The 14691-nt window shown below is 38.8% G+C and overlaps 1 protein-coding gene across 1 annotated transcript in view; it reads left to right on the plus strand.

The window, feature by feature from the left end:
* Positions 1-211: 211 nt before the first annotated feature.
* Positions 212-14691, plus strand: part of cand1 (cullin-associated and neddylation-dissociated 1) — a 32337-nt gene continuing 17857 nt past the window's right edge. Inside the window, exons 1-4 of the mRNA XM_043709633.2 lie at positions 212-467; positions 6443-6586; positions 10238-10392; positions 13916-14039. Of these exons, the coding sequence (XP_043565568.1) occupies positions 400-467; positions 6443-6586; positions 10238-10392; positions 13916-14039 (491 nt within the window). The 5' untranslated portion in view covers positions 212-399. The remainder of the gene's footprint in view (positions 468-6442; positions 6587-10237; positions 10393-13915; positions 14040-14691) is intronic.

Here is a 14691-nt window from a genome sequence, read left to right on the forward strand (position 1 = left end):
CAGAGGTAGTGACATTCTGACGGCGCCATTGGGCCGCCCGCGGGTGAACTCACCTGAAGTTGACTCCACCTTCACGAGCCGGGAAGTGGGAGGGGAAGCAATGTGCTGGAGCGCACTGCGCAGCCGCGGTGAACTCTGCTGGGTGAGGGTGAGTGGGAGGGGCCTCAGCTCCAGGGAGACACACGGCGGCGGAGGCCTCGCTTCGGACAGAGAGAATCTCCCCCCCCCCCCTCCCTCACACCCAAGGGAACAGCCGGCTGAGTGCAGCCCGTCTCCTCCCTCCCTCTCCCCTCCACCCGGGGTGAGATACGGCGCAGAGAGTGAGGTGGAGCCGGGGGCTGGGAGCCGTGGAACCACAACGGGCGGCGGCAGCGGTAGCGCGGGAGTGAAGGCCTCAAGATGGCGAGTGCCTCCTACCACATCTCCAACCTGCTGGAGAAGATGACTTCCAGCGACAAGGACTTCAGGTAACTCCCTCCTCCTCTCTGTCTCGGGATGCAGCTCCGGCGGGCTCCATCTCTCTGAAGTTTGCGCGGGCACAGCGGAGTCCGGGAGAGCTCCTGGCTCAATGAACGCCGCCTCCCATTCCATGTGCCCTGGAAGGATTCACAATGTGAAGGCCTCCTCCTTCTCCTCTGTCCCTTCCCTTCGTCCCAAGCCTTCAGAGGTTAGCGGAGGGAGCCGGCCCCGCGCTTTGCTTGAATAAGCTCCAGTGCCTCGGTAGGCAGTGCACATGTTCCCTGTTTGGAGCCTGACTGTTTTTGAATGCCAATTTGCAGTGATCCGTGTCTCCGAGAGGGTGATGAGGATAAGTGTTTACTCACAGTCGTCGATCTGAGCTCTTACAGGCTCCACCAACTGCGGCAAATTTAAGGTTTTGAAAGCCGCATCGAGAATTTGAAGCTCTCCCAAATCAATTGAAAGTCACCGGTACCATAACATTCAATCATCTAATTATAACAAAGCTTGTGACGAAACAGCCATGATTGTTTTTACATGTTTAAAAGCAACGTGTTTTGTATTTCCCAGCAGTTTTGCCTTCTTTCTCCTCCTGAACCTCCCCCAATCCTATTGCAGGCTGCATGGATACTTGTCACTTTGCGTTCTCTCGCCCAAAAAGAAAATTTATTGCGGTGTAAACTAGCACTAAAGTGTTACTTCAATATTTGACTGTGCATAGTTTTGCATCTAGTCAAATCTTGTAAACTGTTGTACACAGACTTCAGGAGAGGTTGCAGTTATGAGTTGGAGTCCCTAACTTTGGTGCTGAGGTCACAAATAGTACCTGAACTTACACTGACTGAAGTATCGAAATAGCATCAGATGATTAAGGGTTTTTTTTTTAAAAAGAATGTTATCCTGGAGATATGACAGTTTTTGGATTTTAACTCTTGGAAATGTGGTGAGCGTTTTGCAATGGTTGGTAAAGGTTCTCCCACAGTAGTGCTGAATAAGAAGAAATATAATTTCAACCCAGCAGGAAGGGAGAGATGATCTGTATTAAGTGATGCATTTTTGTAGGGAAAGGGAGTCAAGATAAACCACATGAAATAATTTTTAAGATGATCAAAGGGTGACCAGAGCCTTCAGGAACACAAATCTTTAAAGGAAGCATGATGAGTTGACAATGCTGTTAAACCAGTCATGATCGGTGCAAAGATAAAATTATGCGCAAAGCTTATAAATCATTATTGGGGCCTTAGCTGGAGTGTTGTACCTAACTTTGGGCAGTATTCTTTTGGATGAATGTCAAGTGGGTGCTGAGAATCACCACAAGGGGTAAAGTTTACTTGATCTTGTTATAAAGTCATGCAGATGTACAGAACAGAAACAGACCCTTTGGTCCAATTTGTCCATGCCGACGAGATACCCCAAGCTAATTTAGTCCTATTTGCCAGCACTCGGCCCATATTCCTCAAAATCCTTCCTGTTCACATACCAATCCAGGTAGATGTCTTTTAAATGCTGTAATTATACCCTTAGGTCCTTTTTAAATTTTTCCTATCTCACCCTAAACCTATGCTGTCTAGTCCTAGACTCCCCCACCCCAGGGAAAAGAACTTGTCTATGGCAATCCATCTGTCACAGGTACATTTATTCATAACAGTTTTAGTAAGAGAGACCACCTTACAGATCTTGTGGGGAGACTGCATATGTACACAGTGAGAGCACCCTCCATCATGGTGTGTGGTGTTACTAATGTCTTAAATGGGATAGATTCAGAACAGGTCAAGTGATACAATCCAAGAAATGCTGAAGAACATCAGTAATGCTGAGTTGTTTTCTAGAAGGTGGCCTGACATTTTTCCCACCGTACCATTACCAACAATACAAAGGTCTATTGTGAGAAATGTACCTATATTGAGGTATTTCCTCCTTTTCCACAGCATGAAAAATCCTGACATGCATTTTGCTCAATTGTCTACTTCCTGAGGAATTCCTGAGCCACAGTTTTACCTTTAGACCTTACAGGCGAACCTCTGAAATTGCACGACACATCCAAGGAAAACGTCAAAGGCAGTGTCAAGAATGCTTCATTGCATTCATCAACCTAACCAAAGTATTTCCCTCAGTAAATCATGAGGTTTTGTGTTCCAAATTTTTAGGTTTGAGATAAGTCCTTATGATCCTGAAAATACTTCATTATGATGTGACTGCAACTCTCTTGAGTGGAAGTCTGCAACAATTGACTTCAAAATCTGTACTGGGGTAAGCCGCACTGTTGTAGCCCTCTTAGACATACAATCAACCTGTCACAGGCTTTTCACCTCAAAGATCTGGTGCCACAACAATACTATTTGGGGGTAAATTTCTTTGACCTCAATGCCAGAACTGAACTAACCACCATAAAAATAACATGATTTACAGTTTGTACATCCTGCCATATTATTACCCACTCTGCACTAGATTTGCAATGTACTTTAAATATCTTAAATTCTGCATGCAAGTAATGTGACCTGTCCTTGTCATCAAAACAAACTACTCAGCGAAACGTTCTATGTGCCATAAGTGTTGATGGGAGACTCTGGAATATGTTGAGCACTGGAACCTAGACTCTGGAATATGTTGAGCACTGGATCCTTGACAGGCGTTGCAGTAGCAGTTGTTGCTACAGCTCTGTCCTGCAGTCAGACTAGGACTGTGTATCAGTATTATACTATTGAAGTAATTTCATGAGCAATGTCTTTGCATCTTTCCAGACTGAATGGAAGGACTATCACACAAATGCAGGTGTCTTCCTTGTATGCAGCTCCAGAAATGTTTGTGTAAATCTCCTGTAATATCACCTTTGGTGGGCCAGCTGTCTTCCACTTCAAGTCTTGTTTTTCAAGTGACCAGAGTCTCAGAGAAGACAAATATTTGTTTTCAAAGGCATTCACATGCTCTTCTGAGAGCACAGCAGCATTGACCATAAAGCTGTGCTGCACTTTGAGTCACAACATCTTAATGAGGAGACAGAGTGGTGGCAAAGAAGGAAACAAATCAAAGCAGATCAGACTAAGCTCATGGGGCTATATGCCCTTTGTGCCCATAGATCTGAGAGTTGAGAATTGGCCTGTTGAATTATGAAGACTTATGGCTGAAATTTGCAACACTGAGTAGATCGTGTAGAATCAGGGAACAGCTGTTCACGAAGGCAACCCAGTTATTCCCTAATGCAGTGCTATACACAAGAATTACATGATGCTGTCATTAATGGATCAGATCAGAGCTCTGCAGTTCTGTACATTTAGCTGTAACTGTTAGGTTATTTAATTGTCAACTAATGGGACGATGTTCCTAATTTTTGATGATGGAACCCAGCATTTGAGTGCAAAAGACGAGGCTGAAACATTTTCAATTGTATTCAGCTAGAAGTGAATGGTCATTGATGCATCTCAGCCTCCTCTTTGTCTCTACTGCCAAAGAGGCTAGTCTTCAAATAATTTGATCCACTCTGTGATATGAAAGAGCAGCTTAATCTGCTGGATATAGCAGAAACTTTGGGGTCTGACAACATTGATTGCTGTATGTACTTGCATTATGGAGTGGAGGTACACCAAAGGCTTGTTATATTGTTCCTGGAATGAAAAGATTTAGCTAAGATGAATAAATGAGTAAATTGGGTTCATAATCTCTGGAGTTTAGAAGAATAAGAGATCTTATTAAAACATTGAAGGTTTTTAAATGACTTGCCAGAATAGACAGAGATTCGTTATCCAAAACATGAAGCTATAGTCTCTGAATAAAGGGTTGATCATTTTGGGTTTCAGATCAGCAATTTCCTCACTTGGTTGTGAATTTTTGGATTGTCTGCTTATAGAATTGTGAATATTCCGTCATTGAGGCAACAAATTTAATAAATATATTCAATGAATTGTGGTAGCCAACCAAAGTGGAGTTAAGGAAGAAGATCAGTCATAATGAGTGAGGATACTTGTTTGAGGTCTCCTCCACTTTCTTCTGTCATTTAATTGTTTTCCTATCTACAAGATACAAGTTAGATGAGAGATGGAATGTTATTGAGTCTGAATGTATGCTGTCCTGATAAAGCCAATAAGGTTCCGTTATCCAAGGCAAAGGAACATACTCGATCGGCACCCCTTAAAAACCTTAAACATTCAGTAACTTCACCACCAGCACATAGGCATGTACCATCTACAAGCCACATTGCAGCAATTCGGAAAAGCTTCTTGACTTCTTCTACCTAGAAAGATTGAGGTAGTACGTCTATGAAAATGCCACCACCTGCTAATTGCCCTCTAAGTCATATGCCTGATTTGGACCCATAATGCTAATTTTTTATTGTCACTGGATCTTAACTGACAACTGCCTTCCTACCAGCATTGTGGCTGCATCTACATTCTGTGGACTTTGAGTCAAGAGTGCAGGTTAGGACCATCTCAAAGACAGTTAGGGATGGATAATTAATATTGGCTGTGGTAACAGCCAAATCTCTTGAACAAATAATAAATATAAAGGTCTGTGTGAGTGGTTGGCATCCAGGGTAAGACACCTCTGTTAAATGGAGGGGATAGAGAAGCTAAGTGGAGATTTAAGAGGTGTTCAGAAACATATGTGGTTTTGGTGGCGTTGATGGGGAAAATGGTTTATTTTAGGAGGAACTTTGGTTACCAGAAGAGATTCCAGATAATTCCAATTGAAGAGGGAGAGAAGAAGAAATGTTTCTTGAAGAGAGTATTTGTACTGCAGTACTTGGAAAATTGTTAGCAGATTAAAGAGTAACTTTCAAAAGGGAATTGGATACTTAAAAGGGAAAGAACAGTTGAGTGGGACCAACTAGATGGGTTAAAAATTAACTTGTCAAATTGCATCCTTCTCTGCGCTTGGTGTTGAGATTGGTCACGAGAATACACTGGAGGGGTTGCTCATCAAATGCACCTTTATTGGCAAATTCGTTAAATTGCTCTGTATTATCTGCACCTGCAGCAGAAGCTGGACGGGGTTAACACATGGCAAGGAAAGTTCACAAGACAAATGCCAAAAAATGACCATTTCTGACAAACCTATGTATCATCTCCAGATCTCAAAAGTCTTGTGATCACTGAAAAGTTTGCTTTAAGGTACAAGGGCTGGCATGTGCTACAGAATATTTGACCTGCTCTGGTTGAGTGTCTGATTACTGGGGATCCCCAGGATTTGGTTGGTGGTAATGCCATTGAATGTCAGGATGTTAGTTAGGTTTTTTGTTGGTGATGGTCATTGCTTAGCATGTGTCTTATGAATGCTCCTTGTCACGTGTCAACCCTGTCGAGCTCTTGCTACATGTGAATGCACACTGCTCATTATCAAAGGACTTGCTAATCGAGCTGAACATTCGTGGTCAGCCAATGTTGCTATTTCTGGTCTTATTGTGGGAAGCAGTGACTGGGGCTGAAGGTGATTGGTCTTGAGGCACCATCTGAAAGGATTTCTGCAGTGGTGTCTTGAAACAGATTATTGACCTCCAAGTACAGCGATCATCCTTTGTACTTCTGGATTTCCCTTGATTTCCAAAGACAGCAGTTTAACATGGCACCTAGGTGTCACATGTCAAATGTTGCTTTGATGTCAAGGGCAGTCACTTTCTTCAGCTTTTGTTCATACTTCGATCAAGGCTATATTCAGATAAGGGAGAGAACTAGGAAGTCTGTGGGAAGGAATTGCATTTCAGTTGCTAGGTCAAATGTATTTCTTTGATAATGTTAGAATCTTTGTATTTTATTTGAACTGGTACATAATCGGCTTTATGCTTTGAGATACCCGAGGTTTTATTTCTCGATTGACAAGAGTAATATAACCAAATCATTATCTTTATATAGGTTCTTGCTATTCGTGAAATAATGCAGTTGGTCACCCGTTTTGTGTCATTGCAAAAATAAGCATGTACTGTTGAGTAATTACTAACAGTGGATTAATACAAAACTCGTAACAAAATTAATTTCATTTGTATAATTTCCAGATTTATGGCAACCAATGACTTGATGACAGAATTGCAGAAAGACTCTATTAAGTTGGATGATGACAGTGAACGAAAAGTGGTTAAGATGATCTTGAAGTTACTGGAAGACAAGAATGGTGAAGTGCAGAACCTTGCTGTTAAATGGTAAACAAAAAATTCATCTGCTTGTAGAATAAATTGGTGCAGATGTAGATTTATTATAATTACTGTTTCACCTGTACTTACCAATTAAGTATGGAAGCATGTCAGAATTATTTTGCTCCCAGTACTTAAAGTACTGCAACTTTATTTTTTTATATATTGTTATCATCTCCCTCACTTGAGAGCATTGGCTTTTGGGTTATGATTCAGGTTGTCATTGTCATTCAGTACCAAGTGTGTATGTACAGGCCATATTTTATGCAAGACTTTTAGAGAGGAGCCCTTTATGTTCTGATTGGCATGGAGGGATTGTATTCTGAATGTAAAGTGAGATCATGGCCTACCCCAGATGTTTCCTTACACTAATTGGTAATTCTGACCCTGACATTCCTTCTGAAGAAGGCAGGTTCTTCAGCTTTACCTGTATCATTCTGAACCTTTGAAATAGGTGCTGCAAAATACCAGATGATGATGAATAATTGTTGAAAATGGCCAACTTGTATCTTTGAAACAATACAGGTTTTTGCCTGGAAAATGTAGGAGGTGGAGCAATATAATCGCTAAATAATTTTCTGAAGGTTATAACACAAAGCTCATTACTTCATGGAAAACATCAAAATCAAACTACTTAGCATACCTGTCAAATTCATTTTCTTTCTAAAACACTAGTTGTTTATTTTAAAAAAGCTAGTGTTTCATTATTTTTGCTGTATTTCCCATTGTTTCTATTCGCAAATTATTTTCTTTCCTTTACATCGTAACCTGTCCTATGTGCACTTGACAACAGATACATGCTAACAGGGCACTTGTCCAAACTGTTGTACCTCTGGAATAGCAAGCTGAAAATCAAGCTCCCTTAGTCCCAGGGTGAGCAGAACAATTAAAGATTTTAAAAAGTATGCAAGATTCTCCAATTTACCTGAACCATCAGCATATAACTCTACTAGTTAAAACTCTAAACCCCATTATAATTACCCTTTTATACCCATGCAGACGGTTGAGGTGAAAACACATGGGTGAAGGAGAATACTGGGAAAGCAGTTCAGTGGTTCCTGTTCACAAGGTTTGCTGAGATAATTCAGCTTCTTGATCTTGTTTGCAGGAGGTTCGGGTTTCACACTTACAAAGGCCTCTGACTTAATTAAAAGTCACAGATGTATGGCAACTACTGAGGGGAAAAAAACTTGTTTCCTTCAGGTTTACATTTCTTTTACTGCAGAGAAAATTGATACAGCTTCTCTGTAACTTGTTCACTACCCTAAGGCGTTCAGCTACCTGGGAGCCAGCTACACAATCATTGACAGACAGAAGGCCTTTGGTTTATGGACTAGTGACCAGTTATTGATGACAGTCGGTTCCTTGCTACTGGCTGAATCTCCATGTATACACTACTTGTGGCTCCAGCTCATCTGCACGTTTCCCCCACCTCATGAGTAGTAACCTAAACAATACAATGAGTGTCGGGTTACTTGTTTTCAAAAGATGTGGTAATCCCTCATTTAATGCATGGTTTTTAAAAGTTCCATTTCTCATTTCAGTCCACTATCTCAACCAAAGGCCCAAAAAAAAAGTATTTACAAAACAACAGCAGTACTCCCATTGCATCTACTTTTGCTAAGACCCTAAGTTTGGATTTTCCCTCCCTAAATACCTCAGTTTCTGCCGCCACCCCACAACCTTTTAAGACACTGCTTAAGCCAATCTCAGACTAACATTTTTATATTGACCCTATTGTGTCTGCATGTGGCTGAGCATCAAACTTTGTTTGTGTTCTGGTGAATGTTCTATCACTTTTAAGAGTACTTTATAAATAAGTTTTATTATTACATAAAATTTTGGCTCCTTAAATCTATGCCCTCTGATTGATGATCTAGGTTAAAATAATTGGAAGAAGAACCAGAGGAGATGAGGAAATGTTTTCATTTGACACAATAAGTTATTTTGATCTGGGCTGCATTGACTGAGAGTGAGTAGAAGCAGATTCAATAGTAATACACAAGAAGAGGTTTGGGTAAATATGTGCAGGGGAAAAAAATTCAGTGATAAGGAGAGAGAGTATGGAGTTTGATTAATTTGCCAGTATTGCCACAGAGCTGATAGAACATTTGCTTCAATTGTCATGGCCACTCTAATGCTGAAATGTTAGTATATTAAGTAGTTTCAGATTGATTGTGGGCATGTGTTTGTGCAATTACTGCATTGTGTACCAGAGTTTCCAGAGTACAAGTATGCATTTAAACTGTTATCAGAACTAGGACCTAGCAGCTAGTGCATATTTCAAACTGTTTCTAACGATAGAAACAGACCACTTTCCGTAGAGAAAGTTACTTGGCTGCTGACTGCAAAATTCAAGTCATTTAATTCAAGCTTTTTATACATTTTATGTCGAACAGAATAACTGATTAGCGCATACACATATGCTGAAATATTATAAACTTAATTAAAATTCTACTTCTTGAAATGGGAACATATGAAATACGAATGTAAAATGTATTGATGCAAGGTTGGTCAATTACTATCACTTCAGTACACCATTTCAATCCAGTTATATCACATTACAAGGCATAATAGGAGATTTTAACAGTGATGTCACAGCTTACAAAGGGAGGTTCTTTTCAATTTTGTGATTTCTGAAGGTTTCTGTTTTGAGACCATGCACCCATTAGAAGAGCAGGACATCATTGACAGCAACTTCTAGATTTTTGTTTGTAATTCCATGTTCATGTCAGAAGTTGCTGTCAGTTTCCCAGTGTGGGGATCTCCAATACTGAGCTAATAGCTGTAATAACAGCCACAGAATTTGGACCACCATTTTTGATATCCAACTCTGTTGTTTTATTGCAAAATTTGTTGACACACAAAGATGAGTAAGATCTCTGTGAATGTCTGAGTGACTGCTTAGGAGTCTTAATAAAGCGATTTAACTATGTATATACGTTATAAGGGATATAGTAATATCAGTTGGCCTGAATAATGGTGAGTCATATTTAATGTGCATATTGAGTTTAATTACATTATATATAGTATTATGCTTTGACTCAGCACAACAAAACATTCACCTGTACTTGTTTAATTGAACAAGCATAGAAATATAATTTACTGATCTACGTCTAATGTGCTGTTAAAATAATGATTGCACAATATGGCTGTACAGTACATTTTGTGTTGCGTGTAATGATGAGCCAACTTGCCATCGGCAATCTTATACATGTACATGTAAATATACTTGTAATTTTAAAAAAACTTTTCACTTTTAGCCATAGTATTTTACAATACAGAAGAAAGCCAAATGACCTGTTAAGGATATACTGGAAGCTACACAGATTTTATAGTGATAGCTTGTGTATGCTTGGAGGAACTTATGGCAGGAATGTGTTTGATTTAGTGTTTGACAAACCTTTATAGTCATTACTATAGGCACAATTGCTTTAGAAGTAAAATTATCAGTTTGGTCAATCAGTTCAAGTTCACCAATAGCAATAATCACAGACATCATAAGGAAATAGTAAACAGGTTGTGGAAAGTGCAATCTCTCTAATAGATGTGTTATGAAAATGTGTATGCAGCAGATTTAAATATTAATTTATCAGGAATTTAGTTTTGAATGTCTCATGATAGCTCTGTTTAAGCATGTCTTTCATACTTATCCTTCAGCCTTGGTCCATTGGTCAGTAAAGTGAAGGAATATCAGGTGGAAACAATTGTGGATACATTGTGTACCAATATGTTGTCAGATAAGGAGCAACTGAGGGATATTTCCAGTATTGGACTGAAAACCGTCATTGGAGAGTTACCTCCAGCTTCTAGTGGTAAGTTTATATTTTGAAGGCGGAGGGGGGGGGGAGAAATTGTCATTATAAGGACACTGGAAAGTATTCTCTGACAAGATAATCAAGAAAGAAAAATAGGGTTTTTTAAAAAAAAGAGTAGCTGGAATATAAACAAAGTTTTAAAAGTATGTTTTTTAAAAAGTAATTTATGGAGAGAGCTGGCAAATTAATAGTAGGAAGTAATGTTTGAACATATATTGTGCATCTCTCTTCAGTGTAACAATATAAATAATATCCCACAAATTATGAAATCAGATGGAAGGAAGGAATGTAGGAAATGGTATTGAAAACTTAATAGAATTAAAAGTTGTGTTCCTCTGGTCTTGATGGACTTCATCCTAAAGTTTAAGAAGAAGTGACGTGAGGAGTTGTGATGGCTTTAATCCTCTAAAATCACGTAGATTCTGGAAATTTCCCATCACATTTGAAAGTAGCAGATGTAAGTCCAACATTCAAAAAAGGATAAAGCAGGAAACTACATATAGTTTACCATCTGTTATCTGGAAAATGCTTGAACCTATTATTAAGGAGGTTAAAACACTGCACTAAGAAAATATCAGTGCATTATGCAAAGTTGACATGATTTTGAGCAAGTGAAATTGTATTTGAATCATTCTTTAGAATTTTTGAAGGAAGCAATGTTCTACTTGACTTAAAAAGGAACCTGTGAATGTGATGTTCTTAGATTTCCAGATGTCATTTGACAACAAAGGTTAAAAACTGAAAGAACTGTGGATGCTATAAATCAGAAATTAAAGCAGAAATTGCTCGAAAAGCTCTGAGGAAGGGTCACCGGACACGAAATGTTAACTCTGATTTCTCTTCACTGATGCTGCTTGACCTGCAGAGCTTTTTCAGCAACTTCTGTTTTGTTTCTGACAATGAAAGTTATTGCACAACAGAAGAGGTCATGATATAGGGGACTTGCATATTAGTATGGACAGAAGGTTTGCTAGTTAGTGGAAAATGGTAGGTATATTGGAATGAGAAGAAAAAAAAGCAAAGAACTGCAAATGCTGGAGATCAGAAGCTGGAAAACCTCTGCAGGTCCGGCATGATCTATGGAGAGAAAACAAAGTTAATATTTTGGGTCCAGTGACCCTTTCACAGGATGAGAAGAGGTTGTCTTAGGGGTAAAGTTTGGACACATTGTATCTGTATTTTCCAGTGCTGAGAAGAACGAGAGTTGATCTTATTGAAACATTTAAAATTCTGAGAGGCTTTACAAGCTGGATGTTGTAAGAGAGACTAGAACTAGGGAGCACAGTTCAAAAATAAGGATTTTATTATTTAAGACAGAAAAATTGGTGAGTGTCATGTATAGTTCTCTTCCCCAGAGAGCATTAGAGGCAGAGTCGCTGAATATTTTTTGAAGGCAGAGCTATAAAAAGGAGCCAAGAAAATACATTGGGGTCAGAATCCGTTTCAGGTGACAGACTGCTTTCTCCAGGTCCTAACTCGTATGTTTGCTCATATGAAAGGGTACATAACAAATTTGTGACCCTTCACTTTAATTATTTGTCAGTGGATGATTATGTTAGCATTTAAATTAGCAATCTCTCAATTGGATCTGTGTTAATTGCTGAGTGAAAAAATTAACATATTTTTCTGTATATTAGCAGAAGTCCAACAGCAAAATAATTAACCATTGTTTAATAATCTTAGAATTATGGATGGCAGCTCTTGATAGTTGAATTTGGACACGTTTAGTGAATAAATTTAATTGACAATGTAAATATGTGAAAATGGTTGATGATTTATGTTACAATAATTTAACATTAACTGGATTATAAATTTGCAGTTAAGATCTGTGTCTGAGATTGAAATAAATTGCTTCATTTAATTTCTGACTGGGTTCTTTAGATTGCTGACGAGTTAACAACAGTAAAATATTAGTCTGAATATTTTGACGTCTTTGCTTGTAGAGTTATGACACAAGATGAGGAAAAATCTTTCACCCAAAGGGTGTTGGGAATCTGGAACTCACTGCCTTAAGGAGGATAGAGGCAGAAGTCTTCATTACCCATTCCAGAAGTATTTAGAAGTATTTAATGCCAAACGACATACAAGGCTGGGAAATGGGATTCAAATAGTTATTGGTTTTGGTGTGAATTTGATGGACTGAAGAGACTTTTCTGTTTTGTAGATCTCTGACTCTTATGACCGTTTGGCTTGTCAAATCCATTATTGCTGTCTATTGAATAATCCAATCTGTTCCATCCTTGTGGCCTTGCAAATTTACATATAGATTGGACATCAAATTTTCTTTAGAAATCATTGATCACCTGTTTCCACCACCCTTGGAAGCAGCATTTCAAGTCATTGTGGACAGAAGTTAGTTCTGAGTGAAAGAAGATCTTAGATAATTAGAAACCTATCACAAGGAGATGTATATAATAAAAGATAATTAGATGAAAGCGTGTGACTGAGAAGTGGGCTTAAAAAAGTTTAAAATTACGACCAGTACTTGATTCACTTTCCATCATGTCTTCCTTATTCAGTTTTTCTGTTTAAAATTTTTTTACATTTAATTGTAGCTATCTTAAAGATACTTTGTTGACCAATGAACTAACTCACCCATTTTTCTCATTTTTGCAAGTTCCAGGTCACCTCTGGCTAAAAAGCAATTTTAAGCTGTATTGTGCCATTTAATTTGAAAAGATGTGACAGTGATGTGACAGTGAAAAACTATTTTTGCATCCAACTGTGTTGTGGAGCCATATGGCATGGAAACAGCCCCTCTGGTCTAACCAGTCTATGCCAAATATGATCCCCAAACTAAACTAGTCCCACCTGTCTGCTCTTGGGCCATATCCCTTCAAATCTATCCAAATGTCTTTTAAACGTTGCAATTGTACCCGCATCCACTAATTTCTTAGGAAATTCATTCCACATGTGAACCACTGTCTTTAAAAAGTTTGCCTCTCATGCTTTTTCTATTTCCCTTTCCTCTCACCTTAAGAATGTCACCCCAATCTTGAAATCCCCCATCCTAGGGAAAAAGACAACTACCGTTAACTCTTTACCCCTTATTGTTTTATAAACTTCTATCTGATTGCCTCTCAACCTCCTACGCTCCATTGAAAATGGTCCCAGTCTATCTACCTTTTTTTTAAAAAAATAACTCAAACCTTCCATACCTGGCAACATCCTGGTAAATCTCTTCTGAACCCTCTTCAGCTTATTAATATCCTTTTTTGTAACTGGGCGACAAGAACTGGACACAGTCTTTCAGAAGAGGCCTCACCAATGTCCTGTGCAACCTCAACATGACTTCCCAACTCCTATACTCAAAGGACTCCGCAATGAAGGCAAGCTTGCCAAAAACTTTTTTTTAACCACCCTATCTATATGTGACACAAACTTCAAAAAAAATGTGCCTGCACCCCTAGGTCCCTTTGTTCTATAACATTACCCAAACATCTTTCAATGACTGGGTGTATTTTAAAACACATTCTTGTTATTTATCTGAGATCTGTTCAAATTTGTATTTGTTTACTAGGATCTGCTTTAGCAGCTAACGTTTGCAAAAAGATCACAGGCCGCCTCACTAGTGCAATTGCGAAACAGGAGGATGTCTCTGTTCAATTGGAAGCACTAGACATCATGGCAGATATGCTAAGCAGGTAATCGAGTTTTTGTTGGAGGCCAAAAGAGCAAAATTCACCCAGCACATACTCTAGCAATAAACAGGGAAAATAGACTGAGCATAACCTAATTATGTCAACGAGATTAAGGCAAAAGCACAGTTGTGAGAATTGTGCTGAAGTTCACAACAGTACTTATGAGGCTTTTGTCTGAATTACACATTTAATTTTCTGCCTTACAAATCTCTATACAGTAAATCCTCTCGGCAAAATCGCTAATTGAGAATTCATCTATCTGTGGCAAAAAAATCAACATTGGACAAAAATTGCGTATCCACCATTTTTTTTAACCACTTTAACCTATTTTAACGAGCTTTGTACTCATGAATTTAATCTTTCATGGGGCTTCTCAGAAACAGAACCCTTGTGAATATGTCAGTTTAATTAGTCCAGTGTAACATGACGTGTGAAATTGCCATGGGGCAGGGAAAATGTGCAGAAAAAAAAGTGGATGGTGTTGTTTGGGACTCAGCACAACAGCAAGTTTTACTAAGCTTTGCAGAAAACTAACCATTTTGAATTGTAGATCAGTAACCTTAAATGAGCTTGTGATTAAAATCAAAATTGATAAGTAGTGATAAAATAATGAAATGTAGCACGGAGGCTTAATTTGATGAAAGGGAGAATTTGT

The sequence above is a fragment of the Chiloscyllium plagiosum genome, unplaced genomic scaffold, assembly GCF_037043375.1.
Source record: "Chiloscyllium plagiosum isolate Xiang-an unplaced genomic scaffold, Cpla_swu_hap1 HiC_scaffold_19, whole genome shotgun sequence".
Taxonomy (NCBI): Eukaryota; Metazoa; Chordata; class Chondrichthyes; order Orectolobiformes; family Hemiscylliidae; genus Chiloscyllium; species Chiloscyllium plagiosum.